Here is a 24,672-nt window from a genome sequence, read left to right on the forward strand (position 1 = left end):
ATAGCAATCCCTCCACGCATACTCTATAGCAATCTCTACACATGTACTATATAGCGATCTCTACACACGTACTACATAGCAATCTGTGCACACATAGTATATAGCAATCTCTACACACGTACTATATACCAATCCCAATATAGCAATCTCTATATGCGTACTATATAGCAATCTCTACACGCATACTATATAGCAATCTCTACATATGTGCTATATTGCAATCTCTACATGCATACTCTATTGCAATCTCTACACCTGTACTACATAGCAATCTGTACACGCGTACTATATAGCAATCTCTACACACGTACTATATAGCAATCTCTACACGCGCACTATATAGCAATCCCTACACGTGTACTATAAAGCAACCCCAACACACTTACTATATAGCAATCTCTACACACGTCCTATATTGCAATCTCTACACATGTACTATATAGCAATCTGTACACGCGTACTATATCGCAATCTCTACATACGTACTATATAGCAATCTCTACACACTTCCTATTTAGCAATCTCTATATGCGTACATTATAGCAATCTCTACACGCGCACTATATAGCAGTCCCTACACTCGTACTATATAGTCTTCCCTACACGTGTACTATGTAGCAATCCCTACACTTGCACTATATTTCAAACTCTACACAGGTAATATATATAAATCCCCACACACTATGATATAGCAGTCTCTACACACTTATAATATAGCAATCTCTACACACGTACTACATAGCAATCCGTACACGCGTACTATATAGCAATCTCTACACGTGTCCTATATAGCAATCTCTACACGCGTACTGTATACCAATCCCTCCACGTGTACTATATAGCAATTTCTACATGTACATCTCTGCACGCATACATTATACCAATCCCTCCACGTGTACTATATAGCAATTTCTACATGTACATCTCTGCACGCATACATTATAGCAATCTCTGCACGCACACCTTATAGCAATCTCTACACGTGTCCTATATAGCAATCTCTACATGTGTACTATATAGCAATCTCTACATGCGTACTGTATAGCAATCCCTCCACGCGTACTATATAGCATCCCTCTACGCGTACTCTATAGCAATCTCTACACATGTACTATATAGCAATCTCTACACACGCACTACATAGCAATCCTTGCACACATAGTATATAGCAATCTCTACACGTGTCCTATATACTAATCCCTATATAGCAATCTCTACACGTGTACTATATAGCAATCCCTCCACACGTACTATATTGCAATCTCTACATGCGTACGATATTGCAATCTCTCCACATGTAGTATATAGCAATCCGTACATGCGTACTATATAGCAATCTCTACACGCATACTATATAGCAATCTCTACATATGTGCTATATTGCAATCTCTACATGCATACTCTATTGCAATCTCTACACCTGTACTACATAGCAATCTCTACATGTGTACTATCTAGCGATCTCTACACACATACTGTATAGCAATCTCTACACACGTACTACATAGCAATTTGTACACACGTACTATATAGTAATCCCTACGCGTATACTATAAAGCAACCCCAACACACTTACTATATAGCAATCTCTAAACACGTACTACATAGCAATTTGTACACACATACCATATAATAATCTCTACATACATACTACATAGCAATTTGTACACACGTACCATATAGTAATCTCTACACACGGACATTATAGCAATCTCTACATGTGCATTATATAGCAATCCCTATACGTGTACTATTAAGCAACCCCAACACACTTACTATATAGCAATTACTACATGCGTACTATATAGCAATCTCTACCCACTTTCTATATAGCAATCTCTACACGCTTCCTATGTAGCATTCTCTACATGTGTACATTATAGCAATCTCTACACGAGCACTATATAGCAGTTCCTACACACGTACTATATAACGATCCCTATACCCATACTATATAGTCTTCCCTACACGTTACTATATAGCAATCTCTACACTTGCACTGTATTGCAAACCCTACACAGGTACTATATAGCAATCTCTACATGTGTCCTATATAGCAATCCCTCCACATGTAAGAATAGCAATCTCTACAGATGTACTGTATAGCAATCCCTCCACGCGTACTCTATAGCAATCTCTACAGACATACATTATAGCAATCTCTACATGCACTAGATAGCAATCCGTGCACACAAAGTATGGAGCAATCTCTACACACGTTCTATATACCAATCCCAATATAGCAATCTGTACATGCGTACTATATAGCAATCTCTACACACGTACTACATAGCAATTTGTACACAGATACCATATAGCAATCTCTACACGCGGACATTATAGCAATCTCTACACGTGCACTATATATAGCAATCCCTACACGTGTACTATAAAGCAACCCCAACACACTTACTATATAGCAATCTCAACATGAGTACTATATAGCAATCCCTACACACGTACTACATAGCAATCTCTACACGCGCACTATATAGCAGTCCCTACACGTGTACTATATAGCAATCCCTACACTTGCACTATATTGCAAACCCTACACAGGTACTATATAGCAATCCCCACACACAATGATATAGCAGTCTCTACACACTTATAATATAGCAATCTCTACACACGTACTACATACCAATCCGTACACGCGTACTATATAGCAATCTCTACATGCGTTCTATATACCAAACCCTACACATGTACGATATAGCAATCACTACGCACGTATTATATTACAATCCCTCCACGCATACTAGGTAGCAATCTCTACACACGTCCTATATTGTAATCTCTAGACATGTACTATAAAGCCACCACTACACACTTACTATATAGCAATCTCTACACGTGCACTATATAGCGATCCCTACACATACTATATAATGATCCCTACACGTGTACTATAAAGCAACCACTACACACTTACTATATAGCAATCTCTACATGCGCACTATATAGCGATCCCTACACATACTATATAATGATCCCTACACTTGCACTATATTGCAAACCCTACACAGGTACTATATAGCAATCCCCACACACTATGATATAGCAGTCTCTACACACTTATAATATAGCAATCTCTACACACGTACTACATAGCAATCCGTACACACGTACTACATAGCAATCTCTACATGTGTCCTATATAGCACTATATAGCAATCTCTACAGACATACGATATAGCAATCTCTACATGCGTACTATATACCAATCCCTCCATGTGTACTAGATAGCAATTTCTACATGCGTACTGTATAACAATCTCTACATGCACACCATATAGCAATATCTACACAAGTCCTATATAGCAATCTCTACATGTGTACAACATAGCAATCTCTACATGTGTACTATATAGCAATCTCTACATGCGCACTATATAGCAATCCCTACACACATACTATATAGCAATCTCTACACACGTACTATATAGCAATCCCTCCATGTGTACTCTATAGCAATCTGCACACATGTACTATATAGCAATCTCTACACATGCACTACATAGCAATCTGTGCACACATAGCATATAGCAATCTCTACACGCATTCTATATACCAATCCCTATATAGCAATCTCTACATGTGTACTATATAGCAATCCCTCCACGTGTACTATATTGCAATCTCTACACACGTACTATATAGCAATCTCTACACACGTCCTATATTGCAATCTCTACACGCGTACTATATTGCGATCTCTGCACATGTACTATATAGCAATCCGTACACACATACTATATAGCAATCTCTACACATGTACTGTACCACAATCTCTACACATGTACTATATAGCAATTTGTACACATGTACCATATAGCAATTCCTACTCATGTACTATATAGCAATCCCTACACTTGCACTATATTGCAAACCCTACGCAGGTACTGTATAGCAATGCCTACACACGTACGATATAGAAATCCCTCCACTGGTACTCTATAGCAATCTGTACACTTGTACTATATAGCGATCTCTACACACGCACTACATAGCAATCTGTGCACGCATAGCATATAGCAATCTCTACACGCATTCTATATACCAATCCCTATATAGCAATCTCTACATGTGTACTATATAGCAATCCCTCCACGTGTACTATATTGCAATCTCTACACATGTACTGTACAGCAATCTCTACACGCGTACTATATAGCAATTTGTACACATGTACCATATAGCAATCTCTACATGCGCACTATATAGCAATCCCTACACGTGTACTATAAAGCAAACCCAACACACTATATAGCAATCTCTACACACGTACTACATAGCAATTTGTACACACATACCATATAGTAATCTCTACACGCGGACATTATAGCAATCTCTACATGCGCATTATATAGCAATCCCTATACATGTATTATAAAGCAACCCCAACACACTTACTATATAGCAATCACTACATGCGTACTATATAGCAATCTCTACACACGTTCTATATAGCAATCTCCACACATTTCCTATGTAGCAATCTCTACATGCGTACATTATAGCAATCTCTACATGTGCACTATATAGCAATCCCTACACACATACTATATAGTAATCTCTACATACGTACTATATAGCAATCCCTCCACGCGTACTCTATAGCAATCCCTACACATTTACTATATAGCAATCTCTACAAATGTACTATATAGCAATCTCTACGCACGTGCTGTATAGAAATCCGCACATGCATACTATATTGTAATTTCTACACGTGTACTATATACCAATCCCTACACGTGTACCATATAGCATTTGCTACACACATACTATATAGCAATCCATACACGCGTACTATATAGCAATCTCTACATGCATGCTATGTAGCAATCCCTATACATGTACTATATAGCAATCTCTACATGCATCCTATATAGCAATCTCTACACACGTACAATATAGCAATCTCTTCAGGCGTCAATTGTACCAATCTCTACACGTACGTTATATAGCAATCCCTACATGCGTACTGTATAGCAATCTCTACATGCATCCTACATCGCAATCTCTACATGCCTCCTATATAGCAATCTCTACACACGTACTACATAGCAATCTCTACATGCGCACTATATAGCAATCCCTACAGGTGTACTATATAGCAATCCCTACACAAGTACTATATAGCAATCTCTATATGCTTCCTATACTGCAATCTCTACAAACGTACTATATAGCAATCCCTAAATGTGTACTATATAGCAATCTCCACACACGAACTGTATAGAAATACGCACACACGTACTATATAGCAATCTCTACACATGTACTATATAGCAATCCACACTGGCGTACTATAAAGCAATCTCTACACGAATACTATATAGCAATCCCTACATATGTACTATATAGCAATCTCCACACACATTCTATATAGCAATCTCTACACACATACGATATAGCCATCTCTACAGTCATACATTATAGCAATCTCTACACGTGCACTATATAGCAATCTCTACATGCATCCTATATAGCAATCTCTACACGTGTACTGTATAGCAATCTCTACATGCGCACTATATAGCAATCTCTACACTCATACTGTATACCAATCCCTACACACGTACTATATAGCAATCCGCACATGCGTACTATATAGCAATCGGTACACGTGTTCTATATAGCGATTCCTACACACGTACTATAAAGCGATCGCTACACGTGTACTATATTGCAATCCCTACACACGTACTATATAGCAATCCCAACACACTACGATATAGCAATCTCTACACACTTATAATATAGCAATTTCTACACGTGTACTACAGAGCAATCCGTACACATGTACTATATAGCAATCTCTACACATGTACTGTATAGCAATCCCTACACACGTACTATATAGCAATCTCTACACACGTACTATATAGTAATCCCTACACACGTACTATATAACAATCTCTACGCGCGTACTATATAGCAATCGCTACACGTGTACTATATAGCAACCTCTACACGCGTCCTATATAGCAATCTCTCCATGTGTACTATATAGCAATCTCTACACATGCACAATATAGCAATCTCTACACATGTGCTATATAGCAATCCGTACCCGCGTACTATATGCAATCTCTACACGTGTACTATATAGCAATCGGTACACACGTATTATATAGCAACCTCTACACGCGTGGTATATAGCAAACCCTCCATGTACACTAAATAGCAATCTCTGCACGCGTATGATACAGCAATCTCTACACATGTACTGTATAGCAATCTGTACACACGTACTATATAGCAATCTCTACATGTGTACTATATAGCAATGTCTACACGTGTCCTATATAGTACGTGTGTGTGGATTGCTATATAGTACGTGTGTAGAGATTGCTATATACTATATAGCAATCCCTACAGGCGTACTATATAGAAATCTCTACACATGTACTGTATAGCAATCCCTCCATGCAGACTATATTGCAATCCCTACACATGTACTATATAGCAATCCCAACACATGTACTATATAGCAACCTCTACACGCGTAGTATATAGTAAACCCTCCACGTCTACTAAATAGTTGAAAAATGTGGTGCTGGAATAACACAGCAGGCCAGGCAGCGTCCGAGGAGCAGGAGAATCAATGTTTCGGGCATAAGCCCTTCTTCAGGAATCTCTACACATGTACTATATAGCATTCCCTACATACATGCTATGTAGCAATCCCTACACATGTACTATATAGCAATCCCTACATGTGTACTATATAGCAGTCTCTACATGCATCCTATATAGCAATCTCTACAGGTGTACCTTATAGCAATCTCTACACGTGCACTATATAACAATCAGTACACACGTACTATATAGCAAACTCTACACACATACTATATAGCAATCTGCACATGCGTACTATATAGCAATCTCTACACGTGTACTATATAGCAATCTCTACATGCATAATATATACCAATCTCTACGCGAGTAATATATAGCAATCCCTACATATGTACTATATAACAATCTCTACACCTGTACTATATAGCAATCTCTACACACATCCTATATAGCAAACTCTACACACGTACTATATAGCAATCCGCATACGCGTACTATATAGCAATCTCTACACGTGTACTATATAGCAATCCCTACACACTTACTATATAGTAATCTCTACATGCGCACTACATAACAATCTTTACATGCATACTATATACCAATCCCTACACGTGTACTATATAAAGCAATCCTTACATACGTACTAGGTAGCAATCTCTACATGTTGTCTACATAGCAATCTCTACATGCATTCTATATAGCAATCTCTACACACGTAATATATAGCAATTTCTACAGGCGTGCATTATAGCAATCTCTACACGTGCACTATATAACAATCCCTACACACGTACTATATAGCACACTCTACCCGTGCACCATGTAGCAATCTCTACACGTGCACTATATAACAATCCCTACACACGTACTATATTGCAATCTCTACACACGTACTATATTGCAATCTCTACACACGTACTATATAGCAATCTGCACATGCGTACTATATAGCAATCTCTACATGCGTAATATATAACAATCTCTACAGATGTACATTATAGCAATCTCTACACATGCACTATATAGCAATCCCTACACACGTACTATATAGCACACTCTACACATGCACCATGCCGCAATCCCTGCACACGTTCTATATAGCGATTCCTACAAACGTAGTATAAAGCGATCCCTACATGTGTACTATATCGCAATCCCTATACTTGCAGTATATTGCAATCCCTACACACCTACTATATAACAATCCCTATACACTACGATATAGCAATCTCTACACACATACTACAGAGCAATCCGGACACGTGTACTATATAGCAATCCCTACACACGTACTATATAGCAATCTCTACATACGTACTATATAGCAATCCCTACACACGTACTATATAGCAATCCCTACACACGTACTATGTAGCAATCTCTATACATGTATTATATAGCAATCTCTACACACGTACTATATAGCAATCCCTACACACGTACTATGTAGCAATCCCTACACACGTACTATGTAGCAATCTCTACACATGTACTATATAGCAATCCCGACACACATACTATATAGCAATCTCTGCACGTGTAGTATATAGCAAACCCTCCACACGTACTATATCGTAATCTCTACACGCGTATTATACAGCAATCTCTATACATGTACTATATAGCAAACTGTACACGCGTACTGTATAGCAATCTCTATACGTGTGCTATATAGCAATTGCTACACATGAACTATATAGAAATCTCTACACACGTACTGTGTAGCAATCCCTCCACACGTACTATATTGCAATCTCTGCGCGCGTACTATATTGCATTTCGTACATGCTTCCTATGTAGCAATCTCTACACACGTACTATATAGCAATCTCTACACACGTACTATATAGCAATCATTATATCAAAACAACTGGAATTCAGAGCAGTCAAAGTCATGCTCCAGCTACACCCAAGCCTGGTTAAACCTGGAGTGAATCAAAGCAATTCTGGGCAGAACACCTTAGGGTGGACAATGGCCTTAGAGGGTGCACAGTGTTACTGAAAGGGTTAAAATAAAACAAAGAACTGTGGATGCTGGAGGTCTGAAACAAAAACAGGAAGTACTGGAGAAACTCAGCAGGTCTGGCAGCATGAGTGGAGAGAGGAAAACAGAGTTAACGTTTGAAGTCCAGACACCATTTTTCAGAACTGTTAGTAGCCCAGATATGTCCAGCTTGAAGACGTTCTGCTCCACTCTCCAACAGGATTTCTGTTCTGACTTTTCTTGTTCACCATCCATTAGTTTTATTGTCACCCTATACCACCTTTTAGCTGCTTTCAGTCCTGTTCTTACCAAAGTGATTTCTTTTTCAGTCCGGGTGACATGTCAAACTAGACTCAGGACATTAACTCTGTTTCTCTCTCCCACAGGTGCTGCCAAACCTGTTGTGTTCCTCTGTTGTTGTTTGTGTCTGATACCTGAAATCAAGGGGTTAAAGAATGAGGATGGATTGCATGTTTCAGTTGTATTTCCTAGTATTTAGATGGTTAAGGGGGCAATTTGATCAAAGCTTGAATGGGATTGAGGAGAACCAAGAAGGTAAAACGGAGCAAATTGATTTTAGCTGCTGGCCAGTCCAGGAGAAAGGGAGGGGTGTGGGGCGGGGAGTCAAAACATTAGCACCAGGCTGGTCTAGAGTGACACTAGGAACCACAAAGGATGTGAGGGAAGTTGGAAAAGATTTCCACAAACGACAACTGAAACTACAGCACATATTAGTTTTTCAACCTGAAACTGAGCAATTTTTGCTATCCAAAACTACCAAGGGATAAAATTCAGTTTTTGGATTAGGTTTATTATCACCTGTGCATGAGTACAGGGATATAGGATTACAGTGAAAAGTGTTTAAAGTCACCGATCTCTGGGCCTATGTTACAGACAAAGGTGCTGTTATGGACCAGACCAGACCCTCTCAATATATCTTAAGAAGGTAGCCCAGACTCTAGGTTTTTCTTATTTGAAAGGTAGGTGTGAGGTGCAATGTTCCAGATGAAATGTGATTGGTCAAACTGCTTGATGTTAAACAAAACACAGTTTATGTAAACACAAATACAACCACAAGAAAGAGGACTGTGGAATAACTGGATTATTGGAAAATTTAAGAGAATAATGGATACATGAACTATTACTAATAAACTGTTCCACTACAGTAACATCCCATAAACACACCCCTTGGCAAAAAAGGCAAATTGAGACACCGATTCTCACATGCAGTTCTCCAATCCAGGAGGAAAGAACAAGAGACGATTCAGAGAGAATAGCAGTGAGCAAATATGCTCCGAAGGCTCTAACTCTGTTGAGACCCTTAAAAGCTTCTTATGTTACTGAAAAAAAACAAAAGCCAGGAATCTGGATCTGTGATAGCTGGCCACACCCAGGCTGTTCCATTGTTCCAGCATAAACCAAGGCCTCACAAACTGTTTACTCTCTGAGAGACAGCTTTGAGCCTCTGCCTTACTGCCTCACTTCAAAAAAACCTGGACAAAATAACCCCTTAAAGTGACAGCATTGTCACAGGTACAAACTCTTAGGTATAAAGTGGAAAATAAAGTATTAAGTTAAAAGTTCACATAACAGTCATTTATTGCCATGGACCTGGTATTTGGACTCTTTTCGCCAACACTGAGACCAGCAATGGGAAAGGGCTGGAGCAGAAATGGCTGTTTAGGAACATCAACATCTCATTGAATACTGGGATGTACTCAAAGGGCTAAATGGCCTCTTTACTGTCATGTGGGTGTGTAGCACAAACAAGATCATGTTGTCCTTCTTCTATTTCAGAAGCTGACGTTTTTTGGCTCGACATTGGTCAGTAACGCCTCGCCCCAGGGTCAGACCCTGGAAATTCAGGGAGCTCATGCCCCTGCCATTGTCAGCAGGAATGGTCTGTTCCTCTTTGGGAATGATGGGAAAATGGTAATAATCCTGTTCTTCAAACTCTGGATTCTGCATCTTCAGAAAGTTTTCTGATTGAAACGAGCAGAGGAATAAATATGACCCAGTTCTGGTGTAATCAAACTGTCATGGTAATCGGGTGTGCTGATGAGTAATTGAGTGCAATTCTGAGTAATTGAGAATGATAGTGAGTAATCGAGAGCAATGGTGAGTAACTGTGGGTGATGGTGAGTAACTGAGAGTAATAGTGAGTAATTGAGAGTGATGATGAGTAATTGAGAGTGTTGGTGAGTAATTGAGAGCAATGGTGAGCAATTGAGAGTGTTGGTGAGTAATTGAGAGTATGGTGAGTAATTAAGTACAATGAAATGTAATTGAGTGCAATGGTGAGTAATGGTGATTAATTGAGAGTGACGGTGAGTACTTGAGTGTAATTGTAAGTAGTTGAGAGCGATGGTGAGTAATTGAGAGCAATGGTCAGTAATTGAGAGCAATTGTGAGGAACTGAGTTTGATGGTGAGTAATCAAGAGTGATAATCAGAAATTGAGTTATTGAGAGTGATGGTGAGTAATTGAGTGTGATAATGAGTAATTGAGAGTGATAGTGAATAATCAAGAGGTAGGTGAATAATCAAAAGTGATGGTCAGTAATTGAGTACAATAGTGAATCATGGAGAGTGATGATGAGTAATCGAGAGCGATGGTAAGTAATTGAGAGTGACGGTGAGTAATCAAGAGTGATGGTGAGTAATTGAGAGTGATGGTGAGTAATCAAGAGTGATGGTGGGTAATTGAGTGTAATAGTGAGTAATCAAAAGTGATGGTGAGTAATCAAGTATGATGATGAGTAATTGAGAGCAATGCTGAGTAATGGAGAGTGCTGGTAAATAATGGAGAGTGATGGTGAGTAATTGAGTGTAATAGTGAGTAACTGAGAGTGATGGTGAGTAATTGAGAGTGATAATCAGTAATTGAGTGCAATGCTGAGTAATTGAGAGTGATGGTGATTAATTGAGAGTAATATTGTGTAATCAAGAGTGATAGTGAGTAATCAAGAGTGATGGTGAGTAATCAAGAGTGATGGTGAGTAATCAAGAATGATGGTCAGTAATTGAGTGTAATAGTGAGTAATCGAGAGTGATGGCGAGTAATTAAGAGCGATGGTGAGTAATTGAGAGTGATGGTGAGATATCAAGAGTGATGGTGGGTAATTGAGTGTAATAGTGAGTAATCGAGAGTGATGGCGAGTAATTAAGAGCGATGGTGAGTAATTGAGAGTGATGGTGAGATATCAAGAGTGATGGTGGGTAATTGAGTGTAATAGTGAGTAATCAAAAGTGATGGTGAGCAATCAAGTGTGATGATGAGTAATTAAGAGCAATGGTGAGTAATGGAGAGTGCTCATGAATAATGGAGAGTGATGGTGAGTAATTGAATGTAATAGTGAGTAATTGAAAGTGATGGTGAGTACTTGAGAGTGATAATCAGTAATTGAATGCAATGCTGAGTAATTGAGAGTGATGGTGAGTAATTGAGAGTAATAATGAGTTATCAAGAGTGATGGTGAGTAATCAAGAATGATAGTCAGTAATTGAGTACAATAGTGAGTAATGGAGAGTGATGGTGAGTAATTTAGGGTAATAATGTGTAATAAGGAGAGATACTGAGTAATCAAGAGTAATGGTGAGTAATGGAGAGTGCTGATAAATAATGGAGAGTGATGGTGAGTAATTGAGCGCAATAGTGAGTAATCGAGAATGATGGTGAGTAATTGAGAGTAATAATGTGAAATCAAGCCTTTCCTGAAGAAGGGCTCATGCCCAAAACGTCAATTCTCCTGCTCCTTGGATGCTGCCTGACCTTCTGCGCTTTTCCAGCAACACATTTTCAGCTCTGATCAAGAGCAATGGTGAGTAATGGAGAGTGCTGGTGAGTAATGGAGAGTGATGGTGGGTAATTGAGTGTAAGAGTGAATAATTGAGAGTGATTGTAAGTAATCGAGAGTGATGGTGAGTAATGGAGAGTGATTGTGAGTAATCAAGAGTGATAATGAATAATGGAGAGTGATGGTGAGTAATTGTGATTGATGGTGAGTAATCAAGTGTGATGGTCGGTAATCAAGTGTAATAGTGAGTAATCAAGAGTGATGGTGAGTAATTAAGAGCAATGGTGAGTAATGGAGAGTGCTGGTGAATAATGGAGACCAATGGTGAGTTATTGAGTGTAATAGTGAGTAATTGAGAGTGTTGGTGAGTAATCAAGAGTTGAGGTTTAATAGTGGACAGTGCTGGTAAATAATGGTGAGTGATGACGAGTAACTGAGTGTAATAGTGAGTAATGGAGAGTGCTGGCGAGTATTTGAGAGTGATGGGTGTAATAGCGAGTAATTGAGTGTGATGGTGACTAATCAAGAATGATAGTGAGTATTTTAGAGTAATAGTGAGTAATCTAGAGTGATGGTTGAGTAATTGAGTGCAATGGTGAGTAATCAATGCAGATGGTGAGTAATTGAGAGTAATAGTGAGTAATTGTGAGCGATGGTGAATGGATGATGCGATGATGTCCTATTGCACATTGACCTTTGCCCCCGGTACCTTATTGAGGAAACGTTTTTGTGAACCACGTGGTTTCCTTACAGCTTTTGGTGAAGAGTTTGCAGTTTGAAGATGGTAAAATGATCCCAGCCTCCAAATACTTTTCCTCTTCAGAAAGTTCCTCCTTACAGCTAACTGAAGTGGAGGGGAAAATCAAAGAGCAACTCCGAGTAAGTGCTGAAGACATGTTGTGTTCAATCGGATACTGTCCAATGGGGAATTCAGGGGAAAGGTTTCACCTGAGGAGTGGGGACAGTGTGTGGGACTGACTCCCACAGAGAGTGGGGACAGTGTGTGGGACTGACTCCCACAGAGAGTGGGGACAGTGTGTGGGACTGACTCCCACAGAGAGTGGGGGGAGAATGTGGGACTGACTCCCACAGAGAATTGGGGGGGAGAATGTGGGACTGACTCCCACAGAAAGTGAGGGGGAGAATGTGGAACTGACTCCCACAGAGAGTGGGGGGAGAATGTGGGATTAACTCCCACAGAGAGTGGGGGGAGAATGTGGGACTGACTCCCACAGAGAATTGGGGGGGAGAATGTGGGACTGACTCCCACAGAAAGTGAGGGGGAGAATGTGGAACTGACTCCCACAGAGAGTGGGGGGAGAATGTGGGATTAACTCCCACAGAGAGTGGGGGGAGAATGTGGAACTGACTCCCACAGAGAGTGGGGGGAGAATGTGGGACTGACTCCCACAGAGAGTGGGGGGAGAATGTGGAACTGACTCCCACAGAGAATTGGGGGGGAGAATGTGGGACTGACTCCCATAGAGAGTGGGGGGAGAATGTGGGACTGACTCCCACAGAGAGTGGGGGGAGAATGTGGGACTGACTCCCATAGAGAGTGGGGGGAGAATGTGGGATTAACTCCCACAGAGAGTGGGGGGAGAATGTGGAACTGACTCCCACAGAGAGTGGGGGGAGAATGTGGAACTGACTCCCACAGAGAGTGGGGGGAGAATGTGGGACTGACTCCCACAGAGAGTGGGGGGAGAATGTGGGACTGACTCCCACAGAGAGTGGGGGGAGAATGTGGGATTAACTCCCACAGAGAGTGGGGGGAGAATGTGGGACTGACTCCCACAGAGAGTGGGGGAGAATGTGGGACTGACTCCCATAGAGAGTGGGGGGAGAATGTGGGACACTTACCCCCTCAGGGAATAGGGGAGAATGTGGGACTCACTCTCACAGAGAGTGGGGAGAGTGGAGGACTCATTCCCACAGGGCCCTGCGCCAGGGGAATTATATTAATGTATTGAAGGGGATTTTGGATAAACACACAGGAGAGGCAGGAAGGGAATAGTCTGATGGGTCACATCTCTGCTTAGAGATATGAACAAGAGTGGGACCATCTGGTCCTCCAGTATCCCATCACCTCAGACTGAATCTCCCCACAGCCACAACTCCAGCCCCATCTATCTCTGAATTCTGATTTGGAATGAATGTGTCCTGAAGGAGTTAGTTACCTCTCCCTCTGCCTGGCTGGTAGGAGGCCCCTCACAAAGGGGTTCAGTATTCCCAGATTCAGTCCTCCTGGGCCTGGGTTCATCAGGGTGACTTCAGTTAACTCACCGAGTAACTTCAACTTGAAAGGATTGAGAAAACTTCACCCTGAAGTAGGACAGGTTAGTCTGAAGTTGGGACACATGGCTCACATTGCTTTACTCTGTATCTAACCCCGTGCTGTCCCTGTCCTGGGAGTGTTTGATGGGGACAGTGTAGAGGGAGCTTTACTCTGTATCTAACCCCGTGCTGTCCCTGTCCTGGGAGTGTTTGATGGGGGACAGTGTAGAGGCAGCTTTACTCGGTCTCTAAACCCGTGCTGTACCTGTCCTGGGAGTGTTTGATGGGGGGACAGTGTAGAGGAGCTTCACTCTGTATCTAACCCCGTGCTGTCCCTGTACTCGGAGTGTTTTTTGGGTATAGTGTAGAGGGAGCTTTACTCTGTCTCTAAACCCGTGCTGTCCCTGTACTGGGAGTGTTTGATGCGGGGACAGTGTAGACGGAGCGTTACGCTGTATCTAACTCTGTGCTGTCCCTGTCCTGGGGAGTGTTTAATGGGGGACAGTGTAGAGGGAGCGTTACTCTGTGTTTAAGCCTGTACTGTCCCTGTCTTGGGAGTGTTTAATGGGGGACAGTGTAGAGGGAGCGTTACTCTGTATCTAACCCCGTGCTGTACCTGTCCTGGGAGTGTTTGATGGGGGGACAGTGTAGAGGAGCTTTACTCTGTATCTAACCCCGTGCTGTCCCTGTACTCGGAGTGTTTTTTGGGTATAGTGTAGAGGGAGCTTTACTCTGTCTCTAAACCCGTGCTGTCCCTGTACTGGGAGTGTTTGATGCGGGGACAGTGTAGACGGAGCGTTACGCTGTATCTAACTCTGTGCTGTCCCTGTCCTGGGGAGTGTTTAATGGGGGACAGTGTAGAGGGAGCGTTACTCTGTGTTTAAGCCTGTACTGTCCCTGTCTTGGGAGTGTTTAATGGGGGACAGTGTAGAGGGAGCGTTACTCTGTATCTAACCCTGTGCTGTCCCTCTACTGGGAGTGTTTGATGGGGGGACAGTGTAGAGGGAGCGTTACTCTGTATCTAACCCTGTGCTGTCCCTGTCCTGGGGAGTGTTTGATGGGGGACAGTGTAGAGTGAGCGTTACTCTGTGTCTAACCCCGTGCTGTCCCTGTCCTGGGTGTTTGATGGGGGACAGTATAGAACATAGAAAACATAGAAAAAATACAGCGCAGTACAGGCCCTTTGGCCCTCGATGTTGCGCCGATCAAAGCCCACCTAACCTACACTAGCCCACTATCCTCCATATACCTATCCAATGCCCGCTTAAATACCCATAAAGAGGGAGAGTCCACCACTGCTACTGGCAGGGCATTCCATGAACTCACAACCCGCTGAGTAAAGAATCTACCCCTAACATCTGTCCTATACCTATCACCCCTTAATTTAAAGCTATGCCCCCTCGTAATAGCTGACTCCATACGTGGAAAAAGGTTCTCATGGTCAACCCTATCTAAACCCCTAATCATCTTGTACACCTCTATCAAGTCACCCCTAAACCTTCTTTTCTCCAATGAAAACAGCTCCAAGTGCCTCAGCCTTTCCTCATAGGATCTTCCTACCATACCAGGCAACATCCTGGAAAACCTCCTCTGCACCCCTTCCAGTGCCTCCACATCCTTCCTATAGTATGGCGACCAAAACTGCACACAATACTCCAGATGCGGCCGCACCAGAGTCTTATACAACTGCAACATGACCTCAGGACTCCGGAACTCAATTCCTCTACCAATAAAAGCCAGTACGCCATATGCCTTCTTCACTGCACTATTTACCTGGGTGGCAACTTTCAGAGAGAGAGCTTTACTCTGTATCTAATCCTGTGCTGTCCCTGTCCTGGGAGTGTTTGAAATTGCCGCTGGTTGTATTTCATTTTCACACTGTCATCTACATTTGGATAAGTACAAAATTAAGTGAATACTTTTTAAAAACTGCTTGAATTTTTATTGTTTTTCTGTTCTGAGAATGTGTTGCTTTAGTGAGGCACCAGTTGTTGATTCTGTGTCTGTACCTCTCCCTGGGTTTTAATGTTTCTCCATGTTTTGTTTTGATGAGGTTATCTGGAAGGGCATCCTCTCGAATGTCACAGAAATTGTAGATTCAACCGATTTTTTCAAATCAGGAGCTGCCTCGATGGATGTGGTCAGGTACTGCCCCTCATCCCTCCTCAGCTGTACATAACCTTGGGCCCCAGGTCAGACCGGGCCCAGTTAGAACAGGCCCAGTTAACCCAGGCCCAGGTTGGAACAGGTCCCAGGTTAGAACAGGCCCAGATTAGACTGGCCCCAGATTAGATTGGCCCCAAGTTAGAGTGTGAGGACGAAAGTGAGGACTGCAGATGCTGGAGATCAGAGATCAAGTGGCACTGGAAAAGCACAGCAGGTCAGGCAGCATCCAAAGAGCAGGAAAATCGATGTTTTGGGCAGGAGCCCTTCATCAGGATGCTGCCTGACCTGCTGTGCTTTTCCAACACTACTCTAATCTTGACCCAGGTTAGATAGGCCCAGGTTAGACCAGGCCCCAGGTTAGGCCTGGCCCCAGGTTAGACCAGGCCCCAGGTTAGACCGGGCCACAGGTTAGACCAGGCCCCAGGTTGGACTGGGCTCCAGGTTAGACCGGGCCCAAGGTTATTCTAGGCCCCAGGTTAGACCAGGCCCCAGGTTAGAGCAGGTGAGTATTGACATTTGAGGTCCCCCAATCTTTAGCATTATGAAGGAACAATACAACCAAAGGGCCATGGAGGGGGTTAGCACTTACTGGGATTGGAATAAGGGGCTTAAATGACCATGAATTGACCTCATGGCCTGAACTGGCAGTGGCAGGGGGTGGCCATCCGTCATCCTCCCCATCTGGGGATGGAGTGAAGTGGAGATCGAATGATGACAGGATCCCTCCCACCCCCACCTTCCCAGGACCCAGTCTGGAGTGGAGCCAGGAGCCTGAGGGTAGGGGCTGGGGCTTGGTGCTTTTGGTGGGAGTCAAAGGTCAGGGAGCAGAGGGAGCGAGGTGTGTTGGGGAGGGAAGGGTCATGGACTGGGTGGAATAGGAGCACAAGGGAAGGTCTGGAACAGTCAGGAGAGATGATATGACAAAGGCTTTCTGGAATTGGGTAAAGAATGAAAAGGTGGGTTTGGGAAGGGTTTAGACAGCAGATTGTAAATGAATAGAGAAAGCAATGGAACCAGCTACCTACATTTGTAGAACTCAATGCTGAGTTCAGTCACCGTTACTGGGCTGTTCTTTCATGGTTTTGGACACATTTGTATTTCTTTATGGAAGTCTTTCGTCATGAAACGTCACTGTCTTCAACACTTTCCTTTTGCTTCATTGTCACTCAGAATTTGTCACGGTCTATCTGCCCTTTACTATTCATTCACAGGATGAAGCTAGCACAGGCCAGCATTTATTACCCATCCCTAATTGCCCAGTGGGCAGTTAAGAATCAATCACATTGCTGTGGGTCTGGAGTCACATGTAGGCCAGACCAGGTAAGGATGGCAGTTCCCTTCCCTAAAGGACATTAGTGAACTCAATGGGTTTTCCCTGACAATTGTTTTATGGTCATCATTAGACCACAACCTTCATTCCAGGTTTTTATTGAATTCAAATTCTACCATCTGCTGTAGCAGGATTCAAACTCAGGCCTCTTGAACATTAGCTGAGTCTCTGGATTTACACTCAGTCGATAATACCACTAGGCCACCTTCTCCCCTTCCTCTGTTCTAATGAGGTGGGACATTAGCCCTGTTCGCTCTCCACAACCGGCTGAATGTTTCCAGCACTTCCTTGTCTTTATTTTCTGACCTTCAGTGATGTTGTTTGTGGACAGTGTAAGAAAGCAATGGGAATGTTTGTGCGCAAGTAACCCAGATCTGGAGAACGTGAGCTCAGGTCCCACTGGGTGCAAAGAAAAAACCTCGATTCCATTTAAAAAATTTTCACAAGTAAAAATTGCTCTCAGTGAAACCTTAAAACCCAGCGGATCACTGATAGCCATTTGGAAAGGAAACCAGCCCTTCCTCTGGGTCTACATGTGACTCCAGCCCTACCCAGATGGAATTGGCTCCTCAGGCCCTCAGTTATATCAAACTAGACATTGTCTATCTGGACTTTCAAAAGGCTTTTGACAAGGTTCCAGAAGAGATTAGTAAGGAACATTAAAGCCCATGGTACTGGAGGTAATGTATTGACATGGATAGAGAGCTGGTTGGCAGACAGGAAGCAGAGAGTTGGAATAAACGAGTGAGAGGTAGTGACGAGTGGGGTACCACAGGGTTCAGTACTGGGACCCCACCTGTTCACAGTATACATTAATGATTTGGATGAAGGAATTGAATCCAATATCTCCAAATGTGTAGATAACACTAAGCTGGGTGGCAGAGTGTGCTGTGAGGAGGATGCTAAGAGGCTGCAGGGTGTCTTTGTTGAGTGGGTAAGTACTTGACAAATGCAATATAATGTGGATAAATGTGAGGTTATCCACTTTGGTGGCAAAATCAGGAAGGCAGATATTTAACTGAATGGTGGCAGTTTAGGAAAAGGTGAGGTGCAACGAGACCTGGGTGTCATGGTGGAACAGTCACTGAAGTTTAGCATGAAGGTGCAGCAGGCAGTGAGGAAAGCTAATAGCATGCTAGCCTTCATAGCAAGAGGACTGGAGTAAGGATGTCTTGCTGCAGTTATACTGGGCTGTAATGAGGCCACGCCTTGAGGATTGTGGGCAGTTTTGGGTTCCTACTCTGAGGAAGGACATGCTCCTTGTCCTTATTGAGGGAGTCCTGCGAAGGTTCACCAGCCTGATTCCCAGGATGGCAGGACTGACACCTGAGGAAAGACTGGATCGACTGGGCTTGTACTCATTGGAATTTAGAAGAATGAGGGGGATCTCCTAAAAACAAATAAAATCCTGATGGGACAGGACAGGCTCGATGTGGGAAGAATGTTCACGATGTCGGAGAAGTCCAGAACTAAGGGTCACAGTCTAAGAATAAGGGGTAAGTCATTCAGGACTGAGATGAGGAAGAATTTCTTCCCTCAGAGAATTGGGAACCTGTGGAATTCTCTCCCACAGGAAGCTGTTGGGGTCAGTTTGTTAGATATATTCAAGAGGGAGCTGGTTAAAGGGATCAAGGGGTATGGGGAGAGGGTGGGAATGGGATACTGAGATTGGATGATCAGTATTGAATGATGGTGCAGGCTCGAAGGGCCAAATGGCCTACTCCTGCACCTGTTGTCTATGTTTCTATGTTTCTAAACATTTACCAAGGAGTCATGAAGAAGTTTAACAAGCCTCCTAACCTCCACCTCCCCCCTCTCCTGTTTTTACAGCAACTTGGGAGGGGCAATAAAGTTGAATTTTCCAGAGCCAATGCCAAGAATGGATTAAATGGGAAATTGGCTAATCATTGTTGAGAGAGGGGTGTGTCTGTCAGGCACACTGACTTGGAGGATTGCTGGCTTGCTGGAGAATGATGAACATTGAGTTTAATGGCTCTGACAGTGACTGGGTGAACCACATGACAGCAGCCTGCATTAGTAAGGCAAAATATTAACCAACCAACCACAGCCAGAGGCAGAGGATTGCTGTGATCTGGGCTTTCGTACGAACCTCAGAGTCTGTGAACTTTGGTCACGCTTGGTTTTATATTGCAATGAATGGTCCCAGCAGTGTCAATTAGACAGTTTCACATAGAATCCGAGCAGGGAAGCTACTGAGCCAAGTGGTTAGTGGTAGTGTACACTGGGCTAGCAATCCAGTTGGACCCCTGGTTAATGTTCCAGGGACATAAGTTTGAACCCCACCACAGCAGATGGTGCTATGTGAATTCAATAAAAATAAGTAATGATCAATGTTAATTATTGCCAGTTGTTGTTAAAACCCATCTGGTTCACTAGTGTCCTTTAAGGAAGGAAACCTGATCAGGTCTACATGTCATAGAATCTCTACAGATCATTCGGCTCATTGAGTCCACATTAACCCTCTGAAGAGCATCCCACCCAGACTCAGCCTCTACTCTATCGCTGTAACCCTGCATTTCTCATGGCTAACGCACCTAGTCTGCACATAACTGGACACTATGGACAATTTAGCATGGCCAATCCACCCTGACCTGCACATCTTTGGATTGTGGGAGGAAACTGGAGCACCCAGAGGAAACCCACACAGACATGGGGAGAATGTGCAAACTCCACACAGACAGTCACATGAGGCTGGAATTGAACCCGGGTCCCTGGCACTGTGAGGCAGCAGTGATAACCACTGAGTCATTATGTACTCCTATATGCCCCTGACTCTATACTCACAACAACGTAATTGACTTCTAACTGCCAATGTTAGAAATGCATTCTGAAATGCCCAAACAAGCCACTAAAGGGTAATTGAGGTGGGCAATAAATGTTGGCCCAGCCAGCGACACACACATCCCTTGAATGAATGAATGAAGAAACAAGTGAGGTGGTGTTGAGGCCGTGTTGAGGCCGTGTTGAGGCGGTGTTGAGATGGTGTTGAGGCCGTGTTGAGGCCGTGTTGAGGCGGTGTTGAGATGGTGTTGAGGCCGTGTTGAGGCGGTGTTGAGGCGGTGTTGAGATGGTGTTGAGGCCGTGTTGAGGCGGTGTTGAGATGGTGTTGAGGTGGTGTTGAGGCGGTGTTAAGGCGGTGTTGAGGTGGTGTTGAGGCCGTGTTGAGGCGGTGTTGAGGCGGTGTTGAGATGGTGTTGAGGCCGTGTTGAGGCGGTGTTGAGGCGGTGTTAAGGCGATGTTGACGCGGTGTTAAGGCGATGTTGAGGTGGTGTTGAGGCGGTGTTGAGGCCGTGTTGAGGCGGTGTTGAGATGGTGTTGAGGCCGTGTTGAGGCGGTGTTGAGGCGGTGTTGAGGCGGTATTGAGACGGTGTTGAGGTGGTGTTGAGGCGGTGTTAAGGCGGTGTTGAGGCGGTGTTGAGGTGGTGTTGAGGCCGTGTTGAGGCCGTGTTGAGGCGGTGTTGAGGCGGTGTTGAGGTGGTGTTGAGGCCGTGTTGAGGCCGTGTTGAGGCGGTGTTGAGGCGGTGTTGAGATGGTGTTGAAGTGGTGTTGAGACAGTGCTGAAGTGGTGTTGAGGCGGTGTTGAGGTGGTGTTGAGGCGGTGTTGAGGTGGTGTTGAGGCGGTGTTGAGGTGGTGTTGAGATGGTGTTGAGGCGGTGTTAAGGCGGTGTTGAGGCGGTATTGAGGCGGCGTTGAGATGGTGTTGAGGCGGTGTTGAGGCGGTGTTGAGGCGGTATTGAGGCGGTGTTGAGGCGGTGTTGAGGGTGTGTTGAGACGGTGTTGAGGCGGTGTTAAGGCGATGTTGAGGCGATGTTGAGGCGGTATTGAGGCGGCGTTGAGATGGTGTTGAGGCGGCGTTGAGATGGTGTTGAGGCGGTGTTGAGGTGGTGTTGAGGCGGTGTTGAGGCGGTGTTGAGGCGGTGTTGAGGTGGTGTTGAGGCGGCGTTGAGATGGTGTTGAGGCGGCGTTGAGATGGTGTTGAGGCGGTGTTAAGGCGGTGTTGAGGCGGTGTTGAGATGGTGTTGAGGCGGTGTTGAGGCGGCGTTGAGGTGGTGTTGAGGTGGTGTTGAGGCGGTGTTGAGGCGGTATTGAGGCGGCGTTGAGATGGTGTTGAGGCGGTGTTAAGGCGGTGTTGAGGCGGTATTGAGGCGGCGTTGAGATGGTGTTGAGGCGGTGTTAAGGCGGTGTTGAGGCGGTATTGAGGCGGCGTTGAGATGGTATTGAGGCGGTGTTGAGATGGTGTTGAGGCGGTGTTGAGATGGTGTTGAGGTGGTGTTGAGGCGGCGTTGAGGTGGTGTTGAGGTGGTGTTGAGGCGGTGTTGAGGCGGTGTTGAGATGGTGTTGAGGCGGTGTTGAGGTGGTGTTGAGGTGGTGTTGAGGCGGCGTTGAGGTGGTGTTGAGGTGGTGTTGAGGCGGTGTTAAGGCGGTGTTGAGGCGGTGTTGAGATGGTGTTGAGGCAGTGTTGAGACTGTGTTGAGGCGGTGTTGAGGCGGTGTTGAGGTGGTGTTGAGGTGGTGTTGAGACGGTGTTGAGGCGGTGTTGAGATGGTGTTGAGGTGGTGTTGAGGCGGCGTTGAGGTGGTGTTGAGGTGGTGTTGAGGCGGTGTTAAGGCGGTGTTGAGGCGGTGTTGAGATGGTGTTGAGGCAGTGTTGAGGCGGTATTGAGGCGGCGTTGAGATGGTGTTGAGGCGGTGTTAAGGCGGTGTTGAGGCGGTGTTGAGGCGGTATTGAGGCGGTGTTGAGGCGGCGTTGAGATGGTGTTGAGGCGGTGTTAAGGTGGTGTTGAGGTGGTGTTAAGGCGGTGTTGAGGCGGTGTTGAGGCGGTATTGAGGCGGTGTTGAGATGGTGTTGAGGCGGTGTTAAGGCGGTGTTGAGGCGGTGTTGAGGCGGTGTTGAGGTGGTGTTGAGGGTGTGTTGAGATGGTGTTGAGGCGGTGTTGAGGCGGTGTTGAGGTGGTGTTGAGGCGGTATTGAGGCAGCGTTGAGACGGTGTTGAGGCGGTGTTGAGGGTGTGTTGAGACGGTGTTGAGGCGGTGTTGAGGCGGTATTGAGGCGGCGTTGAGATGGTGTTGAGGCGGTGTTGAGGTGGTGTTGAGGGTGTGTTGAGACGGTGTTGAGGCGGTGTTGAGGCGGTGTTAAGGCGATGTTGAGGCGATGTTGAGGCGGTGTTGAGGCGGTGTTGAGGTGGTGTTGAGGGTGTGTTGAGATGGTGTTGAGGCGGTGTTGAGGCGGCGTTGAGGCGGTGTTGAGATGGTGTTGAGGCGGTGTTGAGGCGGCGTTGAGGTGGTGTTGAGGTGGTGTTGACGCAGTTTTGAGATGGTGTTGAGGCCATGTTGAGGCGGTGTTGAGATGGTGTTGAGGCGGTGTTGAGGCAGTGTTGAGGCGGTGTTGAGGGAGTTTTGAGACGGTGTTGAGGCAGTGTTGAGGCAGTGTTGAGATGGTGTTGAGGCGGTGTTGAGGCAGTGTTGAGACGGTGTTGAGGCGGTGTTGAGGGAGTTTTGAGACGGTGTTGAGGCAGTGTTGAGGCAGTGTTGAGATGGTGTTGAGGCGGTGTTGAGACGGTGTTGAGGCGGTGTTGAGACGGTATTGAGACTGTGTTGAGGCGTTGTTGAGGCGGTTTTGAGACTGTGTTGAAGCGGTATTGAGGCGGTGTTGGGGTGATGTTGAGGCGGCGTTGAGGCGGTGTTGAGGCGGTGTTGAGACTGTGTTGAGGTGGTGTTGAGGTGGTGTTGAGGCGATGTTGAGATGGTGTTGAGGTGGTGTTGAGGTGGTGTTGAGGCGGTGTTGAGGTGGTGTTGAGGTGGTGTTGAGGCGGCGTTGAGGCGGTGTTGAGGCGGTGTTGAGACTGTGTTGAGGTGGTGTTGAGGTGGTGTTGAGGTGGTGTTGAGGCGGTGTTGAGATGGTGTTGAGGTGGTGTTGAGGTGGTGTTGAGGCGGTGTTGAGGTGGTGTTGAGGTGGTGTTGAGGCAGTGTTGAGGTGGTGTTGAGGCGGTGTTGAGACTGTGTTGAGATGGTGTTGAGGCAATTTTGAGACGGTATTGAGGCATTGTTGAGGCGGTGTTGATATGGTGTTGAGGTGATGTTGAGGCGGTGTTGAGACGGTGTTGAGGCGTTGTTGATATGGTGTTGAGACTGTGTTGAGGCGGTGTTGAGACGGTGTTGAGACTGTATTGAGGCAGTGTTGAGACGGTGTTGAGGTGGTGTTGAGGCGGTGTTGAGGTGGTGTTGAGGCGGTGTTGAGGCGGTGTTGAGGTTGTGTTGAGACTGTGTTGAGGCGGTGTTGAGGCGGTGTTGAGATGGTGTTGAGACGGTGTTGAGACTGTGTTGAGGCGGTGTTGAGGTGGTGTTGAGACTGTGTTGAGACTGTGTTGAGGCGGTGTTGAGGTGGTGTTGAGACTGTGTTGAGGCAGTGTTGAGACGGTGTTGATGCGGTGTTGAGGCGGTGTTGAGGTGGTGTTGAGACGGTGTTGAGACGGTGTTGATGCGGTGTTGAGGCGGTGTTGAGGTGGT

The 24,672-nt window shown here is 44.8% G+C and overlaps 1 protein-coding gene across 1 annotated transcript in view; it reads left to right on the forward strand.

Annotated features, from left to right (window-relative positions):
- Positions 1–24,672, forward strand: part of LOC140483550 (cytosolic 10-formyltetrahydrofolate dehydrogenase-like) — a 177,142-nt gene that overhangs the window by 87,697 nt on the left and 64,773 nt on the right. The window contains exons 7-9 of the mRNA XM_072581754.1: positions 10,376–10,510; positions 13,128–13,253; positions 16,705–16,796. Of these exons, the coding sequence (XP_072437855.1) occupies positions 10,376–10,510; positions 13,128–13,253; positions 16,705–16,796 (353 nt within the window). The remainder of the gene's footprint in view (positions 1–10,375; positions 10,511–13,127; positions 13,254–16,704; positions 16,797–24,672) is intronic.

Source organism: Chiloscyllium punctatum, chromosome 12 (genome assembly GCF_047496795.1).
Source record: "Chiloscyllium punctatum isolate Juve2018m chromosome 12, sChiPun1.3, whole genome shotgun sequence".
Classification (NCBI taxonomy): Eukaryota; Metazoa; Chordata; class Chondrichthyes; order Orectolobiformes; family Hemiscylliidae; genus Chiloscyllium; species Chiloscyllium punctatum.